General features: G+C 39.0%; 1 protein-coding gene across 3 annotated transcripts in view; it reads right to left on the minus strand.

The window, feature by feature from the left end:
• The window catches only part of FAT3 (FAT atypical cadherin 3), a 540254-nt gene extending 520952 nt beyond the window's left edge, over positions 1-19302 (minus strand). For all 3 annotated transcript variants that reach the window (XM_057695201.1, XM_057695200.1, XM_057695199.1), the window contains exon 1: positions 16014-19302. In XM_057695201.1, the coding sequence (XP_057551184.1) occupies positions 16014-19302 (3289 nt within the window). The remainder of the gene's footprint in view (positions 1-16013) is intronic.
• Positions 19303-23035: the final 3733 nt, after the last annotated feature.

The raw sequence follows: 23035 nt of genomic DNA on the forward strand, positions 1-23035 counted from the left end.
CATGCAACAACACCTTTAAAACTCTTTATTATTATATCATTACATGTTCTCTCGTTCAAGTTGCTGTATTCAGCTACAGAGAGACGATGGTCAGAAACCTTAGTTCCTATGCATGAGCTCTCATTGGGTTTCATTCATTTCTTTATATCCACATGTGTACAGAATGCACAGGTTTGAAAATCTGTGCCTCAACATTCTTAAGCCCTTAAAGCTGCTTGCAATTGAAAGTCATCTTTTGAATGTCCATGGAAGGGAATTTACACTGTATTTATGGCCTGGACATAATCATTACCTTCCAATAAAAATGACTCATTAAATAAAAAGCAATTTTTACCCATGAGCTCTTAGGATGTATTTGCTTACTAAAGGAAATCCAATAACCTCGTGCTCAGTATTTTCTGCATTTCTTACTACAATTATTTGGGGTTCATAGGTCTATTCAAGATTTGCCAAATCTGAGCAACTCACAGACACTAAAAGACAGAAAACAATAACAAGAAACACATAAGTGAACAAAACCACCCTCGTTATCTGAAGTGAGAGATGCTAGGATCCATGTGAGAGGGACAGAGAACTTCTGCTCTTTATTTGGCTTCTGGTGAGAAGCCAGAACACAGCAGGGCTGCTGTTTCCAACATCTTTATTAAGAATCCCACGTGCCATCAAGGAAAGATTCCCCTGCAATAGACAGAAATCTTGAGAGTGACAAGCCATCTACTCAAACCTGGGTACCAAGCTCTGCAATGTTAACTGAGCATCTGAGGTCTCCAGAATGATCAACTATTTGCCCCAGAGCCAACCCCACCTCCGCGTTACCCACACGGTTGCTTTCCCACTGTAGCTCTGTTTGCCTGAAACCAGAACTGGTACTAGACAAAGCAGATGATTTAATTTTACTAAAGGGCTGGAAATTCGACCTCACAGCTGCAGAAACTGCATTGGGTTTGATCAGAACAAAAGAAGCAGAAACCTCTCCCTCCCACCTACCCCCACTAGTAGCTTGGCTGGCCAATTCCAGCAGAGAATTTTCAACAGCCAAGTGTTCAGGGACGCCAGAGGACCAGGGTTGGGGGCTAACATCACTGGGTTTAACAGGCACTGCCAAGAGTCACAGGGGGATCGTCACGTTTGTTTGTGTTTTTCATAGCTCGCTAATATTTTATAACGACAATGCTACTGTTTCTCGTTGTAATGTGTAGTGTTTTAATGTTGGGCTTGCTTATTTATCTTACCCCAAACAACATAATAATTGCAGAGTAGAAAACTACTTTGGGAAAAAGAGTGTTTGCATATGCTAATGATTTCATTTCAAGAGTTGTGTGACTAAAAACTGAGCGTGTGTGATTTAAAAAAAAAGTGTGCTTTCATCTTTGCTTCAAATGCTAGATATGATGTTTTTAGGTCAGTTTACAACAGAATGTAAAATAAGTTGTAAAATACCATAAAGAACAGTCACTAAAAATCCTCACAAGTATAAAGTGCACATACAGTCAACTCTGGTGTCAGCCATCTAGTAAAAGGTGATGTCTGCTTATGGCCATGTTGGTAACTCCACATCTCAGTAATAAATACGGTTAACGATAACAACCTAAGACATCAAAAGCATCTTCTGAATCTTCAAAACAGCTCTCAGCAAAATCGTGCTCATGCTTTTCAGTCTTGGGTTCAAGGCTCAGTGGTACCACTGACCAACTGTGGGGTTATGGAAAGTCACTTCACCTCAATAAGTCTCATCTTCCTCAAATGTCAAAGCAGGGCGCTGGGTTAAGTGTGCTCCAAAGAAACATCAAAGAGTTTTTAAAAACCCAGTTCAATTAGAATTTTAGCAGAAAGTGTATTAAATTACTCCAATTCTTTGAAAATTAGTAATTTAGGTACAGGGCGTGTACATGTTGTTTTTATTAAACAGGACAGCACACTTCAACACTGCCTGTATGCATGCCTTATCCTCCCAACTAGAATAGAAGTCCTCCAAGCAAAGAACCAAGCTCCACTCCCAGCAGTTAAGACATCACACCTAATACAGCACCTGCTCAGTCGGGTAGGGTTTAATACAATACATTTGATAAAAATGAAAGTACAGTTGCTGCGAAAGAGTATCAGAAAAATAGACTCTAGAAGGAAGATAGGAAATAGTTATACAATTAACAAGGGAAATGGTTTTTCCTCTTTTGATGTAGGCATTTGGAGTTAAACGAAATCTGAGATGGGATCAATTTACATCAAGACTTTTGAGACACTGGAAAATACTTTAAAACAGGGTACTTTTGTGTTGAACAAATCTGCATTTACAACTGTGTCTTTTAGATTATATTCTTCCTGCAGTTCATAGTGATTTTGTCAATCACAAAGAGTAGTTATCAGAGTCTGCCTCTGGCAATCAGCTGAGTTTGCGCCCCATCTTTCTTGCCTTCCTCCAAGTTGAAATAACAAGTTTCCACATCTAAAATCCAGAGGCTGTCTTCTTAGTGAGGCCTCCTTTGGAGCACTCCACCACCTGTACACTTACTTTCTCCCTTACTTAGGTGATTTTCTGCTTAGCACTTAAACCCACCTAACATATGACATCTAACATATTTCAGGTTATACTTATCTTGATTATTATCTTCTTCTCCATTAGAATGTTAAAAGGATAGTGATTTTTGTCCATTAGAGTCACTGGTCTAGCTTGGTGCCTAGAACAATGCTCAGCACATAGTAGGTGCTCAATATATATATAATATATCATAACATACCATATATGCAAATACCAAATATATAACATATTATAACTTGTATAACATAATACTATATTATGTATTTTATGTGCTATATATCATATTGTTTTATATTATGTATTTTATAATTATATTTATATTACATAGTATATTATATATTATATTTAATACATATTCTACTTATATTATATGTTCATTATATTATATATTAATGCTATAATATACAATGCATATTATAATGAATGGTTGACTATTGTAGGTATTCCCTTTAAGCTCCTAGCAACAAAGGCACATGAGAGAATGGGATGCACGGGGTGGGGGCAGGGGGAGGCATTTTTCTAAGAGGACCCAATCATGTGGGCTCCAGGAGCAATGTGTGGTCAGGACAAGAGCAAGGGCTGTGTAGTTAGATGATCTGAGTTGAAGCCTTGGCTCTGCTACTTACTATATTTGTGAAATTTAGCAAGTTATTCAACCTTTTTAAATTTCAGTTCCCATACCCATAAATCTGGGGTCATCAGAGTCCCTGCCCATAAGGTTGATGTGAGGACTGCATGAGTTCCAGTACGTAAAACACCCTGCAGAGCATCTAGCAGATAACAGGCTCTCCAATAAAGTGCTAGATGATAGTGGTGATGATACCAATGAGGGGTATAACAAAGATGATCCCACTGTGACAAGGAATGAAGATGGGAAAGTAAGTTCAGCAGACAAAACTCTCACAAAATCCTCAGCCTCTAGTCTCTCTTCTACCTCCCCCTGCATGTCTAGCCCATGAATTCATGCACAAACATTTGATAAAATAGCACTCAGATGTCAAGGAAGGAGAGGTGTTACACAGAGGTTGTGCCCACATCAATCAAAGAATATGAAGTGCTGGCACTTCTTCCCATGCAGTTCTTAGCAGTTCAGGGCCCAGCGAAACAGGAATCACAACACCTTGACAAGTCAGAGCTATTGGGAAATGTGTCATTCTGTGTAATTGAGTTTTCTAAGTAGCTGAGCATCTGCTCAAGTAGGCATCACCATGTTATGAGTTGTGTTTTCCTTTGCTTAGGTTTTATTTGTTTCGATGAAAAATCTTTCTCAAATACATGGCAATTCTCTGCCCAGACCCAGTTTGTGCAACGCCAAGATCCACTCAGTTCAGTCTGCTCCACAACCCTCCCCCGGCCTCAACTGTTCATCAGCTTCCTGTGAGGAACCCCCAGTGCTACAGCAGGAAAAGGACCTCCCCCACAGTAACGCAGCAATGCTGACCCGACTGTACCCACAAAGTATTGGCTTCCCCACCAGCTGCCCAAGCATATCCAACGCAACCTAGAAGATTTGAGGAGTTGACGCTCTGGGTGGCAGATCTGACCAATAAGAGGTCAAAAATGGGCAAGAGGCAACAGAAAAAGTGCTTGCCCTTCCATCCAACTCCAGGCTGAGTGGCCTAAGATACAGAGGGTCTGTGTGGCCTCCCTGGAGACAGGCAGGATGACTGAGAAACAGGCTGGTTTCTGTTGTAAAGCTGTGACCAATTTAATAACACACAAATTTATATTTGGTCTCCCTTCCTGAATGCAGGCCTGGCTTCCTTTTTTTCCTCACTCTCGTTCCCCTGAGATTGTACCCTTAACAAAACATTAGCAAGTACTGTAACTTTTGCCTTGGGCTCTGTTTTCTAGGGACTCTGGGCCTCTTCAATGATTGGGACTCTTCATTAAAACAATCAGCTCTTATACTGTGTGGTAATGAAGATGGGCTACCTTTGGGTCAGCCCTTAAGGAGATACTTAGGGCTGTTTATCCAGAAAGTATCTGAAGTGCAGTGATTCAGAGCTCAGACTGGTGCTGACTTGCCTCATTCAAATCCCTGCTCTACCCCAAGCTGTGAAATCCTAGACAAGCAACTTAAAATTAAGCTTTTGTTTCCTCATCCATAGATGTGGGTAATCAGAGCACCTACCTCACAGAATTCTTGTGAAAAGTAAATGAGTTAATACTTTTTAATGCCTGACGCGTAATAAACACACAGTGGGGGTAGCCATTGATTTCTCTCCCTGTCTGATTAACAGGGTTATTCCTTATTGTTGTTAGTATACCTACCTACAGCAATCTCTCTGCTGTGCAATTTCTAAAATACTGTAGGATTATACATCAAGAAGTCTACCTTACTAGAATTGTGTGCAAAGTAAAAGCAAAGAAGGTCTAGGTAAAAACACAAGAGTTCGTGTATATCAGAACAAATTCATATGAAAGGTTATTTAGAAGGTTCCCAATAGCAATTTTTGCTTACACTCTGGTTGCTGAACATAATTCTACCAAATTATCAAGTTCCAATTTAGCTAATTACACATTTTTGAGTCATGCGGTATGACTGTGGACTGTAGAAGTCTGACAGCATTAACACCCTTGAGAGCCTACACTACCCTAGCTGTGAAACAGAGGAATTTAGTGACCATAAAGGAAACTCTTACTCATTCCCATTCTGATTATTTGCCTTCTAGGGTAAAACTACTGGAGAGACAGATGGACGACGCCTGCACTTTTAGCAACTAGGACAATGTCTAATGAAATTGTTATCCAAAAGTTAATCAGCATGTTTTCAACTCAAGGCTCATTCAGTCTAATCATGTGGCAAATATTTCTTTAGAAGTACCCTCAAGGGGACTTCCCTGGTGGCTCAGTGGTTAGGAATCTGCCTGCCAATGCAGGGGACCCGAGGTCAATTCCTGGGCCAGGAAGATCCCACATGCTGCGGAGCAACTGAGCCCGTGTGCCACAACTACTGAGCCTGTATACTGCAACTACTGAAGGCCACACACCCAGAGCCTATGCTCTGCAGCAAGACAAGCCACTGCAAAGAGAAGCCTGTGCACCACAACCAAGTGTAAAGTGTAGCCCCTGCTCGCCCCAACTAGAGAAAGCCCATGTGCAGCAATGAAGACCCAATGCAAAAAAAAAAAAAAAAGTATCTTCAAGGTGTGAGAAAGATATATATAACTCTACCCAGGTTCAGGGAAAGATACTGATATGCATGGGAGCAGGAGATAGACAAGCATAGAAGAAGACCTTAACCTTGCTTTCTATCACCACAGCCTCATTCAAGATCTCAGGGTCTCATGCTGGCTCAAGTATGTGATATCTCTTGAATAGAACTCCCTATTAAAGCTGACCTCAAGTCAATGTTTATTTTTAAAAATGACAGGGCTTTATCAACGTTCTAGTCAATGAAATTAGAAACATCTTACCGATGCCAGAAGCCCATGGGAATGGAAATTACTGATTGTGAGATGTGCTACTGATAGATACACTATAATAGTAATAAATTAGATTATCAAAAACATTTTCATTAATAATGCTGAAATTATGATTAAGTGAAACCCCTAATGATTTAGGGGAAACCTCAAAGTCATGCTTTTAAGATACAGATAATGAGTCGAAGCAAAAGAACTCTGTGACAGTCACTAGGACAGCTCTCAAAGATCCTTTTTTCTCGGCTTCCAGATCCTGGTGTATTCTTCCTAGTGAATTCCCAAATAGGTGTTATAAAAGAGAGTGGGCCCAAGGAACGATGCAGTTCTCTCACCAGCCAACCACTTAGAAAAGGCAGTGAGCTCAAGACTCTGTATTTTTTGAACGTGCAGAGTTTTTACTCTTCACGTGCTGCTTTGGCTACACAACTTTCGGGGCACATCCTTGAGATACTTGGAGATACCAGGGATCCAGATCCACTCACATGCAACCTTGATCGTATGTCCTTTGCACAGTTTTGTCTGTTGGTTCAATAATACAGGAGAGTGACAAGAACCATAAACCTGGTCTAGGTGCAATCTACAAATCAGGACCAGCCTTTGTGGCCTGGCCCAGCTCAGTCCCTCCCTCTAATGATCTTGAAGCCTTCTTTCAGAAAAATGTTCATTTACCAACAGTCCTAGGCAGAGGCACATTTAATATGAAGCTATCAAAGTCAAAGCTTCCGAGCCCCACGGAGGACCTTAGTAATGGTTCACGTGGTTACACATTTTTATAAATTTTGCACAAGTAACAGATCTTAACCACAATCATTTAAAACTTCTTTCTCTTTCCCCTCAATTTCTCCTCTATTATATTCTGCATCACCAGGTAGAGTAGGTGTAGGCATCTGAGGGATCTGTCTAAGGGAGAATGAGTTGAGGATACATTAGGTTTGCATTTAATAGCATATATTTATGTGATTCACCATCAATTCCATGTATAGACAAAATTGTTGTTAGCTGTCCAGTGTAGGAATGGCTTCTGAAATCCCTTCTACTACCCATTGCACCGAGACACCCAGCCCTGTAGCATGGAAGTGAAGGGATAGAACTTGTATCATGACCATATCCATATCTAGAGCATAGCACTAGAATTATGGCCATTAGGGAGGAGAAACAAGGTACGAAATGTACAGAGCCAGGAGCTAGTCTGTGGAAAATTCCCTAATCATTAAACATGCACACTTGTAATTGGAAGATTTGGTTCTTGCTTATAGAGTCAAAATCAAAGTTTTCTCCTGAAATGCAGCATACAAATTATAAGTGCACCATGAGTTCTTTCCTTTGCTTGATTAGATTCTCAGAAATGGAAATTACTAGACATTTTTTGTTTACAGAGCACAGACCTGTAGCAGTCAGTTATTATTAAGAGCAAATACATCTGTAACAGCTCATATGAGAAATAAACTTGATAGAGATTTTTTCAACTTGACACCAACAGAGAAAATGTACATAGCACTACCAGTAACAAGCTGTGATTCTAGAGAGCATTTCTAAACTCTCAGTGGAAAAACAAACTTCAATCAACCGCTTTGGAGGAAAAATAAACTTTCTGCACTTTTTATAGAAACAATTACAAGATTATTATCCTATAAGAGGCAATCAAAGAAAAAAGGCAAAAAAAACTGCAGGGGAAAAAGTATTAGAAAGGTGTGTCAGACAATTAATTAACAAAATATTATCTTTTTTCTGAGCTTTGTGATATTTGTGTTTGTTGACTTTCAAACTTAACAGTTACTGTGATTTCTTTCCTCATTCTAAACAAATAGCAAGATTTTGTAGCCATACCTTTTACACTTTTTCTCAAAGCCGGCACCCCAAATTGTATGAGCTTTAAACCCCACAAAACCTGGATCCATTTCTAGGGTTATGCATTCCTTGACAATTGAGCCTTGCTTATATATCATCATCCACTGACTTTAATGCTCTAGTTATCTCTGACTGTCTTGTCTCCAATTGGAATTTGTAAAAATCATCCCACAACACCAAAGGGTGATGCTAAGGCTGCAGTCAACATGATGAATGGCCTGCACAAGGCACTCACTTACACTGTGTCACTTACGGATCCCACGGTTTGCAATTACATGCTTTTCTGTCTCTACTAGTCGTCCTTGACTTAATCATCTATGCATCTTCTTCAGTTCAAAGCAGGGAATCTGTGCACTATAAACAGTGGCAAGGAGAGAAGGAAGAGGTGGAGGAAGAGGGAAAAAGGGAGCAGAGAAGCAGTGAGAGTGAAGAGGTAGACTTTTAAGGAAGAACGTGGAGAAAAAACTGAAAATGGTTTAAGCTCTATTTTATTAGATCTTGGGGCTAAACCACAAACCTTTATGTTTTTACCATAATGCGTGTGTGTGTGTGTGTGTGTGTGTGTGTGTGTGTGTGTGTGTGTGTGTGTGTGTGGTGTGTATATACCTCAAATTTTTATTTTAATTCCTTCAACTTTTATTCACTTTCTGACTCAAGATATTTCCCACTCAATATATTATTTTTCTCAGTACTATTCTCACCAGCATACTGCTTTTTAAAAGCAACTTGAATATTAACTATGTTATGTAAATGAAAATCAGTGAATTTAATCACAAAGAATGGCCCTAGAGGAGCCACTAAGTCCTGCAACATCCAATGGGAAAATTTGGAGAGTCCTATTATATTCAATAATTCTTATACCAGTGCCCAGAATTTAATATAAATTGAATTGAATCCTACACACAACTCTTTGTAGATTCTGTCTGTCAATAAGACATGCTTTCATAAAAACTGGCAAGCTAAAACTACAGACTGCAGCCCATTTTCATTTTCATTTCATTTTCTTTTCAATGAAATACTATGAATATAGCAGCATCACATAAATATTTATCAAACTCTATAATTCTTCCAAATGTAATGATAAATGAAAGTATCCTTCAATGTGCATATAAAACACCTGCCAAAAAAAAATTTTTAGAAGCCTGAAATGAGATGCAAGCTATCAAAAGTCACGGAAGGCAATAAATTTACCCAACTACCTTCTGGAGAGCCAGTAACACATGAAGCAATTATTTGATCGTTTTTGTAACCTCTGCTTACTAGGCCTCTGAAATTTAATTCTTTGTTAACTGAAGAAGTAAGTATAATTCAGTATCCCTTGGCACTGGGGAAATCATGAACCTGACATGAACGGCCAGGTAAGCCATGGGAAATTTCTATTATTAAAATATGAAAGGGAGACTGATTTCAGAGAAAAGACCACACAAGTTTCCAGGCTGTTGGCTTGCCACCCTATTTGGATTTCCTCTTTACACCGGTCATTACTTTTATCATTTACTAGTTACATAGGGACAATAGCACCTCAAAGCTGATACACAAGGCAGGCATAAATACAGATTTGAACCAACAGTCCTCTGTTAAAAGCTAAATTGCCTTCAGCCAACAGTTAAGAAAAGGTCAAGAAGAAGGCACCTGCTGAAAAGAGTAATAAAAACATGCTGTTCATTAGTTTCCAGAAGCTTCTAATCCTCTCTCCCGCCTGATTTACATGACAACTACTACGTTCATCTGAATGTTGTGGAGTGTTCAGGGCTCCTCCGGGAACATTATATTTCTCTCAAATAATTATGATCAAAAAGTCTAGAGCTAAGGTTAAAACTCCAGAGCCAAGAAAAGTTTCTGGTATCCCTTGATCATAACTTCATTCCTCTCCTTTGCTTGCTCTGGTCCCAGGGGCAAATTTTGAGCCAAAATTCAATGAGTCTCTTTTGACCTAAATGGGTGGAGATAAAAATATCATCTTGAAAAACGAATGAGGATGGAGAACACTGTTTAGTCTGGCATTATCATGAATTGCACCAAAGCCACAGAATCACATCTGCCTTACACTTCAAATTGTCCAAAGGGGTGTAGCAGGCAAGTTTGGAGAGAAGAAGCTTGTAAGATTAACAACCAATCATAAGATAAAATATGATTTCTGATGCCTCTGAATATCAGAAAAGAGAAACACATTTTATGACTTTTTGCAGGAAACATGATCCTATGGAAATTACCCATCTCTTTAAATATCTGGGTTAGGACATCCGGTTTTTGCAATGACAAAAACTCCTCATATTTCTAACAATACGAAATTTCCCATTCTTGGTTTTCATTCACCTGCTCTTGACTATCTATTGATTAGAGGCTACAGATAAAGAGTATTAGACTCAGCACTGGCAGCTAGTAAGCAGTTCCTCAGTTGAACTAAATAAATAAAAGCTATATAGTTGTACGTCTTTTTTTTTTAAGCTCTTTATTGGAATATAATTGCTTTACACTGTTGTGCCAGTTTTTGAGGTACACCAGAGTGAATCAGCTGTATTGCTACATATATCCCCATATCCCCTCCCTCCTGCAACAGGACATGGAAGCAACCTAAATGCCCATCAACAGATGAATGGATAAAGAAGATGTGGCACATATATACAATAGTTATACATCTTTATTCTTTCCCTGGCCACCAGTTGAAATGAATCCTTTTCACTACAGAAGATCAAGTACAGCATCTCAACATTAGAGAGCTTGAAAGATCCTGGTCCCACTATAGAAGGCCCAGGTCTGATACCTGTAGCTCTTTATGTCACCACTGCCTGGTCCAGTGCCTTCCCCAAAGGTAGTGTCCAACTAACGTTAGGTTATGAAGACAATAGTGAGAGCTGTCACATGCTATGTTAGGCTGTATTATTATTCAGTAATTATCCATTCCTCTTCCTCCCTCCCTCTGTAAGAGAAGGGAATGTGGGCCAGTCTTGAGTAGAGGCTTTAAGAGGTACCACAATCTTCCATCAGCCTCTTGCACTCCTGACCTGACTTTGAGAAAACTACATCACAGACAGTGAGTACTCCCTTCAGCCTGGGTCCTAAAGTAGGAAAGCCATGTAGAACAGATCGTAACTCAATCTACAGCCTGCAACAACTTCAACTGTTTCCCAGACTTAAGAGCAAGAAGAAAAAAAGTCTGCTTTTATAAGCCAGTGAAATTTTGTGATTGTTTGTTATGCAGCAATAATACAGAAAAACCTGACTAATACATATGCTTAGCAGGTTATTATGGCACACTGAAGTGGAAAAGAGGGGAGCTGACATGAGATTTGGAGTCCATTGCTCAACAGCACCAATTCCAGTTCTGACAACTTTCAGATGCCTGATCCTGATTGGGCAAACCTCACTGAACCCCAGCATGCTGGATTACTGTGATAATTAGAAAGTACCCACAAAGCACCTAGCATAGTGCCTAGCCCACAATAGGTCCTGATAAATGGAAGAAATAATGTAATTAGTAGTAATGGATGGTAAAATATCCTCCTAATTACCCATGATTAATGTGCTGAACTGGAAATTGTTTATGTGGATTAAATATTACTTTAACACCAAGTAAATAAAACAGTGAAGTCATTGCTCAAGTTTGCAGTTTACAAAAGAATCCAACAGAAAAATCACAGTTTAAAATGTACAGTGTACTCTGTCTAAACCTTCTAAAACTTCTCAGTAGTCAAGAATACGAATTCCTATCATGTCAAAGAATAAGAATGTGTTCTTTGTGAAGGAAAAAAAAATGATTAAATTCCATCTTCCAGACTGGTCATTGAAATTGTGATCGAATCCACTGTAGTTGGGGGTCCCTCAGTTAATCCATTTACTGTGAACGTTATTAAACATTTATTAAATGCCTGTGCATGGTAAAGAATTTCAAAGGTATGGTTTTGTTCACTGAGCTCCAAAAAAGTCAAGAACATAAAACTACTGAATGGATCAACTAATCCCAGCATAAGCTGTTTCACAAAACAGGAGCACTGCAATTACTGAAGCACAAAAATAGATTTTTGATCCATTGGAAAGGCATTCAGAAAACTATCACCACTAATGAATAATAGAAGATTTACTTGGATTGGAAAACTTGACTAGAAAGGAAATTTATCTAAAATATGAGCTCAATTCCCCGCCTTTCCAAAGTTCAGGTAAATATAGGGTAGTGTTTCTGAACCACACGCAAATGGATGGCTTGGAGTACTTAAATGAAGATTCCTGGGCTCCTATCCCAGACCAACTGAATCAGAATCTTTGGGAATCAGGCCTGGGGATCTGCATTGCTAAAAAACTCTAGCTGATTCATGTGCATGCATATGTTTAGAACCATTAAGCAAGGCAAGCTACCACGGAACCTTTGGTGGGTGACTTAAAGGTCCCTGAGAGACAAAAATCCAAACAAGTTTAGGCTGCTTTATGCCTAGGGGGTCAAATCAAACCACAGAGACCAGACTTAAGACTCAGTAACAGCTATAGGGCTAAACAGCCATTCGTTCTACCAGCATCTCAAGCCATGATTTTTACAGCTTGGAGGCAAAGAGCTGATGGGTCATTCAACAGTAGCGCAAATCCAATGGTGCTATGGTGATGGCTTCTCTTGTTGGACATACATCTGCCAACCTTCTCCCCAACCCTAGCATCCCCCTGGCACAAGTCCAGGCAATCATTCCTCATCAGCTTTTTGGGGTGGGATGTTAAAATCTACAAGAAGTGAGACAGAAGGAAGATGATTAAGAATACCACCATATGGAAATTCTAATCTTCATAAAAATTTCAATATCAAGTCCAAACTTTTTTCTCATTACCAACAGAAAAACATAGTTTTACTTCCTAAAAGAGGGAACCAAAATGAAACAAAAAAGGAGGAAAAGAAATAGTCACTATGGTTTTAAAAATGAATAATTCTCTAGGAAAGTAAATTGGAAACATGGGTAATGAATGCAAAGAAAAGAGCACTGAGTTAGAAGTGAGGAGAGATGGTTCTAGATCTATATCCTCTAATGGGCATGTGACTTTGCACCACACACTTAGCTACTTTTTACCTCAAAGGAGTTAATGTCATAAGAAAAGAGAATTTTAAGTCACAAAGCAATATCAAAATGAAAGTGGCATTAGTATCACTCATGGCAAAATTTATTTTATACAATCCAGAATATAAGGGAACAAATGCAAAGCAGAGAGTTGTTTTCTCATCAGAGGCAAAAGATAACAGCTCTTGGAGTCAAAAACATACACCCCAATGCTCATAGGAGCACTATTTATAACAGCCAAGACATGGAAGCAATCTAAATGTCCATAGATCGATGAACAGATAAAGAAGATGTGGTGTGTGTGTGTCTCTGTGTGTGTGTGTGTGTGTGTGTGTGTGTGTGTGTGTGTGTGTGTAATGGACTATTACTCAGCCATAAAAAAGAATGAAATAATGGCATTTGCAGCAATATGGATAGACCTAGAGATTGCCATGCTAAGTGAAGTCAGGCAGAGAAAGCCAAATATCAGATATCACACATATGTGAACTCTAAAAAAATAATACAAATAAACTTATTTACAAAACAGAAACAGACTCACAAACATAGAAAACAAACTTATGGTTACCAAAGGGGAAAGGGGGTAGGGATAAATTAGGAATTTGGGATTAACAATTTGGGATTAACACACTACTATATACAAATTATATAAAAACAAGGGCCTACTGTATAGTACAGGGAACTATATTCGATATCTTGTCATAACCTATAAGGGAAATGAATCTGAAAAGAAATATATACAAATATATATTTTATATTATATACATGTATATATATATATGTAATATATATGACTGAATCACTTTGATGTACACCTGAAACTAACACAACATTGTAAATCAACTAGACTTCAATAAAAATAATTCCTATTTACATAAAGAATTATAAGAGCAAGTATATCATCAGATGATTATACACACATTTTCTGAAATAACACCCAAGATGAGAACAAAATAGCACAGTAAAAACAGGGAAAATCTAGGCCATTCTCTCAAATTGTTCCTGCTCTTCCCTGAATCAAGCTTACCAAGATGAAACTTCCTAATAAAAACAACTCATTGTGGCTTGATGTAGTCATCTAGGTTGCAGTGGTTAATGATTCAGCCTGACACCCTCCTGTTGACCTACCTACCTACATCCACCTGAGTCCCAAAGGTAAGCTTCTCACACTGGAGAGCCACACAAACAATGGGACTGCTAGGAAAAAGGAAGGTGATTAATGGCCGGTGCCATTAGTCAATGAGCCTAGAGTTGTTAAGGCCTTTGAAACCCATTTAACACTTTATTGCCTTACAGATTTTAGATCAACACAAAATTCAAGTGTATCTAGAAGCATATAAGGAAGCCCATACTTGTCTTTAGATGGGAGACAGCAGTATATCCTGCAGCTACTCAGAGCTAAACTTGAAACCAAGGCTCCAAGTTTTGAATCTTCTCTGACCATCAGTTCATGAATTGATGAGTATTAGTTCTTGTAGGGCTGCTGGGAGAATTAAATAAGATCTGACTATAAAACTTTTCATATGGTTTGCTGTCCATTGCAAGCACTCAATGAAGTCATAATTATTAATAGTAAAGTATTAGCACAGAATAGACATTCAGTAAGGGTAACTACTTTTCCTTTCTCATTTTGTACTTCAAAGGTAAAAATATATTCTAATTGAGTGGCAAGTTATACTATAATAAAAGTACATGGGTAAATCTGAACCCAGTTTTCTTGACATTTACCTTTTCCTTCATTATGGCTATGGAGATCAATTTTATAACTTATACTGACTGTAATCAGAAACCATGTATACAAAAACAATTTACAATTTACAGTTTAAATTTCTGACAGTACACACAGTTTTGTAACTCCTATCCAATATTTAATAGTTTCTCAAATCCTTTTTCTCGTATAATTAACATACAACTAGTATCCCTATGATGACACCTTCCCACTATCTGTTTTCATCACCATCACCATCATCATCACATCACCATCATCATCACCATCATCACCATCATCATCTTCATCACCATCATCACCACAATCACCACCATCATCACCATCACCATCATCATCATCATCACCATCACCATCATCACATCATTATCATCACCATCACCACCACCACCAACATCATCATCACGATCATCATCATCATCACCATCATCACCACCATCATTACTGGGAAAAAAACTCCCTGTGAGTGTTACAGAAAATAATTTATTGGATACAAATGTGCCCTAAACTGTAAAGTGCTCATAGAACCGTTCGCACAGCAATAGAGAAGACATAGTCCCTGTCTTGAGATGTCTACAATCTGAAGAAGACTAGAAAAAGGTACTGTGCTAATCAAGGAACACACACACACACACACACACACACACACACACACACACACACACGTCCAATCACCTGTACATTTAAAGGTGAATCATGACAATAAGAAGAATAGAAATAAAATCTATACCTATATCTATAGTGGTGTGTAAATAAACAGGTAGGGGACAACGAAAACATTGGGACAACTTTGTCCCATATTTTAAAGTATTTCTATAAAAGGTAAAATTCTTATAAATAAAATCTTAAAGCCACTTTTTATAAATAAAATCCACAACATGCCTCCTGTAGTCTATCATGAAAACATTTGTAGAAGGATGCCTCCACGTATTAGTGGGGCGGATACAGTGCAAATGCCTGTCATTCTAGGGCCAGATGTGCCTGTGAAACAAGCGACCATGCAACTAATGTAATCACTTTAGCAAAACCTTACCGTAAAGGGAAAGACTGGTATATAAGATCCATTTGAAAATCCATTCCACACTTCTCATTTAAAGCCAATTCAAATGTAATTTACTTTACCAGTGCCCTTAATTTAGTGAAAGTCAGGAGTGCACTCAACAGAGGTGACAATTATTTACACTTATCAGAAGATAACTTCGCAATGCTGAACAAGAAAAACAAAAACCAGGGACTCCCAAAGAAAACCACTGGCTATCACTGTATAAACAGGTCTTCTCACAATCAATGCATTCTAAGGAAAAGCTTTTACTTGCATCACCTCTGTGCCAAATGCAACCTCATCTGTCATTCCGTTTGAGTACAAGAAGAGCCCTTCACTTTTCCCATGTTGACAATTCATGAGAAGTGAAACAACACTTCTGGCACAAAATATGAAACTTACCGCTCTCGTCATCTATATTGAACCTTCCAAGACCACTGCCATCCCTGATGGAGTACTGGATCTCTCCATCCCTCCCCGAGTCCTCATCATGGGCAGTCACCTGCAGCACACTTGTTCCAATCCGTGAGTTTTCTTTTACAGATCCAACAACAGCAAAGTCTGGGAAATAGGGAGTATGGAGGTTTTCATTGACATCCACCACTTCCACCTCAACAAAGGAAACGGATGACAGAGAGACAGGCCGCCCTTTGTCTTTGGCCCGAACTGTGAGGTTATAGAACTGTTGCTTTTCATAGTCGAGCTCTTTGCTCAGGCGGATGGCGCCACTTGCTTTATCTATTTCAAATCTCCCATTATAATCATTGACCAAAGAATAGCGCACTTGACCCCCCAGTCCCAGATCTGGGTCATGGGTCTCCAGCCAAGCAATCACAGTGCCCACGGGGAGATCTTCAAGAACCTTCACACTATAGCTACTGGGAATGAAAGCTGGGGAGCAGTCATTGACATCATCCAAGAAAACCTTCAAGGTAACAACCGAAAACAGCTGCTGGCCACTTTCTGCCTTGTCTCTGGCTTCTATTTTTAAAGAGTAGTTTGCTTTGGATTCCCGGTCCAATTGGTCAGCTACATAAACTATTCCAGTGGAGCTATTGATGGCAAACTGCTGCGTATCTGTTAAGACTGAGTAAGTAACTTCACCATTAGAACCCAAGTCTTTGTCTCTGGCTTCCACTTGAATAATCTCAGTGCCAATACTTGAACTTTCAAGAATGTTAACTGAGTAACTGTCTTGAAGAAAAATCGGGCTATTGTCATTGGCATCCTCCACATTGATGGTGAGCAACCTCCATGAGGACTTTTGTGGATTACCTAAGTCATAGATGGTGATATTAAGGAGATAGAGGTCTCTGTGCTCTCGATCCATGGGCATAAGGACTTGAAGCTGCCCAGTTTCCATATCGATATTAAAACAACTATCTGTATTCCCATCAGATATTGTAAATAGCACCTTCCCATTGAAGCCAGAGTCGGCATCATAGGCTTTAATCTTCAGGATGTTAGCACCAACTGGCAGATTCTCCTTCACAGCTACATCAGAAGGAAATGACTTGTCAAAATGTGGTCCCTGCCTGTTAACTGAATAAAAGTCAAGAAATCCATCTTCCAGATTCAGCTTCCCATTTGCTTTGGCCTTTATGAGTAGCTTCTCAGCCAGCTTCTGAGCCACACGAGTTTCTCGGCAACTGAAGCTCTTCGAAGACACCTTCCCATGTAGGACTGAAATGTTAACAGACATGGGGTCTGCAAAATTTTCCCCATCGGTGGCTGTAATCCTAAGGGCAAAATTTCCATTTTTTATGCCAGAATTCATCAGTGACTTTTTAAGCTGCAAAACACCAGAGTCTGGGTTCAAATAAAAGAATCCAAGTTCATTTCCAGAGATGATTTTATACTTTACAAGTTCCAGTTCATCAATATCGATTGCTGAGACAGCTGTGATATGACCCCCAACTGGAAAGTCATAGGAAATCACTCCCTGGCAAGCCACTTTCTCAAAGAGAGGGTTGTTGTCATTGACATTTCCTATTCGAATAGTCACATTGACCTCACTCTCATGGCGGTACGGAGAACCCCAGTCAGAGGCTCTGACGATGAACCTGTACGTTTCTGGAGAGGATTCAAAATCCAGTTCTTCAGTTGTGCTAATAACACCTGTAAACTGGTTAATGGCAAATGGCAACACATTCAAGCTGGCAATACTATAGGTGATGTACCCATTTTCTCCTTTATCCTTATCAGAAGCCGAAACTGTCAAAACACTTGTTCCCACAGGAACGCTTTCATTCACAAAAGCGTCATACAATGGCTGCTGAAATTCTGGGGTGTGGTCGTTCGCATCTTCTATGCTGATGGTGACTTGTGCTTTTAAATCTCCTTCTTTATTTGTCACTCCCAGTTTATAAACCTCTTTCTTAATGGTATTCAGTGGCTGTGCTGTGACGATCAGACCTGACCGAGGATTAATTTTGAAGTACTGTGCATCCTCTCCAGGGGATAATTTGTATTCCACATCTAGCGGTTCGGGACTTAATTTTACTATAGCAACCACAACACCAGGAGGGGAAAATTCACTAATGCTCACATCGTACTTTTCTTTTTCAAATCTAACTGGGACAGTGTCTCTTTGGGGGTTGGCAATGTGGACTATCTTTACTGCTGAAAATTTCTGAGGTGACCCCTTGTCTTTGGCTTGAAGAGTGAGATTGTAGCCATAGGGAAAGCTCTCCCAGTCAACCTGCTTCTTCTCCTTAATCCTGTACTCATTCATCCACTTTCCTTCCTTAGCCAGGAAGAACTGATCTAAAGGATCCCCAGCTACAACGGAAACAGATTCGATCTCTCCATTGGCCCCTTCATCTAGGTCATCGACTGTCACCACCGCATATATGGGCTCTTTGTCCAATGAGAAAGGAACATGAGTGACCACGTGGAGAGTTGGGGCATGCTCATTTATTCGTTCAACGTGAACATAAAGCTTTGCAGTACTGCTCACTCCGTTGTTTCCATAGAGCTTCATCCCCCGGTCCACAGCCAAAATTTCCAGATCATACCTATTCTTTTCATCATAATTTAATCGTCCACTTAAAGAGATGACACCACTCGTGGGGTGAACTGAAAAGAGATCAACTTTGTTTTTAAAGTAGTAGTAGAATTCTCCATTAGAACCGATATCTGCATCTGTTGCTGTCACCTGGGCGACACTAGTCCTTAAAGGTGTGCTTTCTGCAATTGTAACAGAGTAGGTTGTGGGTGAAAATAAGGGTCTCAGATCATTCATATCTAAAACCTGTATGTTCACTTTGGTCCATGCTTCCAAATCCTCTCCTCGGACAGAACCTTTTACTATCAATAAATAATTGTCCTGAATTTCCCTATTCAATATGGCAGAATTGCCACCTTTAGTTCTTATTCTGAGAAAACAGAAATCTGCAATGATGACTTCCTCTGCTTTGAAAAACCCTTCCTCATCTCCAGACACTATTCTGTACTTGATATCCCAGGACAGATCTATCAAGGTGATGCCCATTCTACCCTGGCTGTTGACATAGGTCCTGGCTGCTGAATTCTCATACACGGTAGCATTATAAATGGAATGTGTGAAGTGGAAACCAAGGGTCCCGGTCCCCGGCAGCCCCTGAGAGACGGTGGCCAAAAGCTTGAGAAGCAGGAGGATGAGGCAAGAGGGAGGCCGTGTACCCACACAGTATCCCATCATTATATCCATCACATCATACTTCCATCCTGGAGGGGAAAAAAAAAAGAGAGAGAGAGAAAAGATAAATTAACCTAGAGGACCATGGGAGAAGGAACAGGAAATAACTGTTACAAAACAGTGCTTTTTAAAAACTTTATCATAAAATCGTTTTGTTAAACTTCAATACAAGAAACAAAATTAGAACACTCACCACTACTAGATGATAAGGAATTCAAAATCACTGGGATTTAAACTTATCTTCCTGGATTATTTTAAATGACACTTTTACACTGCTGATAGGATTGTGCACAGGTATAAGGTTTCTTGCATTCTGAAGGTCACTTTAGAAATACGTACTGAAATTCTTAACAAGCGAATTTACCTCTGACATAAAATTACCTTCTAGGCAATTATCCTATGGAAATTATTAGACAAGTGTACATTTACAGCACAGTTTAAAATACAAAAAATTGAAAAGATATTAATTTCATATCAGTTGAGCAGCAATTAATTTGTGGCATATTTTATAAAACGAAATACTATGCAGCCATTAAAAATAATGATTAAAAAGATGTGTATTTGCAGATGCAGTAAGATGCAATGCTAAGTGAAAAAAAGATCATGAAACAGTATATATGATATGATTCTATTATTATTTAAACATGTGTGTATATATATATATATATACACAACTGCATTTTTACCTCTGAAATGAATTAACTGTGTTGTGAGTTTGGGGGACATCTTTGCATTTTCTAATATTTCTTCCATTCACATTGTTCATCAATGGTTGTGTAATTACTTTTATAATTATGATCTTTAAAGAATTGTTTTCAAGGCATCACCATCTTCCATCGTGTTGACTTTTAAACTGATCAAGGTTTATGCATAATCCAATACCACGTGGATGAACAAAACATCATGTATCAAGCAAAGCACAAAGAATCATCCCTAAGGAGTTGCATGATATAAGTGATATCCAAAAGCGTACCATGCCACTCAGAACAAGGGAGGTAAGAAAGATTTTGTGCAAGAAAAATTTAAAGAATGACAAGAGATTTATTTTCTTAAAAGCAACTGAAGGAATTACTTCCAATTATTTTTATCAGCCACTATTAAATTTCCACAGTCACCACAGCTCTATGACTACATAGATTAAATGATAAAAATATTTTCCTATTTTAACTGTAAAATCCGTCAAGTGCTTTAAAATTAGACAGGGGAAATGCTATTTAACAGTGAAGAGCTACGTCTATTTATACCACGATGGCTCAGATTTTTAGAACAACCAAATCTATGTATTCTTCCACCAAGACATACTCACCGGACCCTCACATTTCCTTTCTAGACTCTCTCTTCTATGGGAAACAGAATGGGAGAGAAGAGGAGATAGGAAATGAATCCTTTTGCAGACATACTGTGACTTAGCCTTTTTGTTACACTTAATCCTCACAACAACCCTAAGTCTATTCCACCCAACTGCATGTTGGAAAACTGAAGGTTAGAAAAGTTAACCCATTTGGTTGGAACACTGGCCCAACCAATGTCTCCCAGCTGGTAAGTAGCAGAGCAGGATCTCAAACCCTGGTCTTTCTTGCCCTAAAAGCCATGCTTTCTCCCACCACACCATCATTCTCCCTAAATTATCTATAAGCAAGAATGAAATAATTAAGGCTCCTTAGAAGCACATATGACATAATTTAATTCTATTGAACTAGTCAGTATTTATCATTGATGGGAAAGCGTAAAACCCACCCACCCTCTCTATTTGGTTATCTCCATTCTACCTTCAAACTAGTTGCAATCACTGGCTGCAAGCTGAAAATTCCCTAGGGAGGTTTAGCATCTTCAAATATTACAAAGTATTTTTGTAGTTTATAAAAATATCCAAGGTTGGCAAGGCACATGTTATTATACCCTTTGTAGATGAGAACTTCAAACCTTATTTTCCCAGTAGCAGAGTCTGGATTAGAACTCAGACTCTCGCTATACCCCACAATGCTTTCTCCTTTTTTTCCCCAACTCTGCCTTACAGGAGACTCTCATAAGTGAAATTCTGGTCCTGCATTTGCTTAGTTCCAACTGAGGAAGAAATATGCCTTGCTGCTGTCACATGGTGAAGTATCTAGGAAACACTGAGTAGTTGGGTAGAAGGAGTACAGTTTAATATAGGAATTTCATAAGCAGAATAGACAATAAAAGTGAAAAGCAGAAAGATGACTTTTTTAATAAAAGAACTTAGTTACCCATGCAGTTCCTCTGGCTGCCTGTTCTTTGGAAATGCCCCATATGCTAAGTGAAGCACAAAGCAGCAGGTTGGATGCAGAAGGTTCAAATATCCCACCCAGGAGAGTGAACCCCAGGGGACCAGTGTGACTGGAGGTGCCTGTCCATGGAGCACACTCAGCTAAAAGAGGGGAGTGACAGAGCCCTCTGTAGGGACCACAGATAGAAACCAGCAGAGGATTTAATAAGAACTCGTATGACTCAACAGATTCTTTTATTTCATCCTATGAGAATGCTGCAAAACAGAACAGGCATTTTTAGGTTCACTATGAACACAGTGGAAGGAGACAAGGCTTTATAAAGGGATGACCGAAGGCATGTGCGCTCTTTTAAGGTAGAAAACAGATTACTCCCAGCATCTCCAGGGAAATACAAATACAGTTTCTGCCTCATTTCCCACTCACTAGTCTATGCCCAGGGCACTCCTGTGGTTTTACCAATACTTTGCCCAAGGAGCCTGGACTCTTCGGTGACCAGAGAAGAAAACCACTCTAATGATAAATTCAGTTCAGTTCACGTTTTCTTAGTCTGTCCCCCCATCCCCACCCTAAGCCCAGATGGAAGGAAACCTGATGGGATGAGCCAAACTTGGGCATCATTCTATTCCCAGCATCCAGTCCAGCATGTACCACCAACCATATACCACACTGGAAGCATACAAATACTAGTTTGCTGAACAGAATATTAAGGTACAGAAGTAAACAGAGACCCAGAGGCCTTTAACATCTTCAGTTTCCAAATGCCAAAAATAAGCACATTTTACTTCAGGAAACAGAATCAAGAAATTATACAGATTCAAAGAAGCCTTAAAGATCATCTGTTTCAATCTCTTGAGTTTACAGATGAGGAAACTGAGGCCCATAAAAGAGGAAGATATTTCCTAACCTGAGATTCTCAGATCTCCCAGGTTAGAGCTGACACCAAATGGAAATGTGTGTCAATTGAATTAGTTTTCCTTTGAGTTACATTACAATTTTAGCACTGTGGTTTATCATCATCTTGCAGTCATCTTTGTTTTCTGACAACTTATTACTCCCCCTGGTGTTACTCCCTCCTCTGAGTAGTTAACTGTTTATAAGTAAACATTTAAGTGCCCTGGGGGACAGTTACTTTTACAAACCCTTCTGGTGAATCCTTCAAAACACAGAATGCTGTCATAATATGAAAAAAATCATTCATTTTAACTATTCGAAAATTGGTACTTTTCCATAATGAGTATTTCTTTCAGTAAGATACACTGCTGGAATATTTTTTCTTATAAAGCGGAATCAATGGTTTTAAATCCAAATGAAAAGACTTCAAACCTCGCTAAAATGGAATTGTATTCTTGTGTTCTGAAATTTGCATTTAACTCCAAAAACCTGAGCAGGACTGAGCCTGTCAGCTTCAGTTGTTAAAATCAAAATATCTGATGAGGTTTTCATATCTTTATTTTTGCAAAAACAAAAAGTCTTATATGGCACAAATTAATTCAAAA

Source organism: Hippopotamus amphibius, chromosome 9 (assembly GCF_030028045.1).
Source record: "Hippopotamus amphibius kiboko isolate mHipAmp2 chromosome 9, mHipAmp2.hap2, whole genome shotgun sequence".
Classification (NCBI taxonomy): Eukaryota; Metazoa; Chordata; class Mammalia; order Artiodactyla; family Hippopotamidae; genus Hippopotamus; species Hippopotamus amphibius.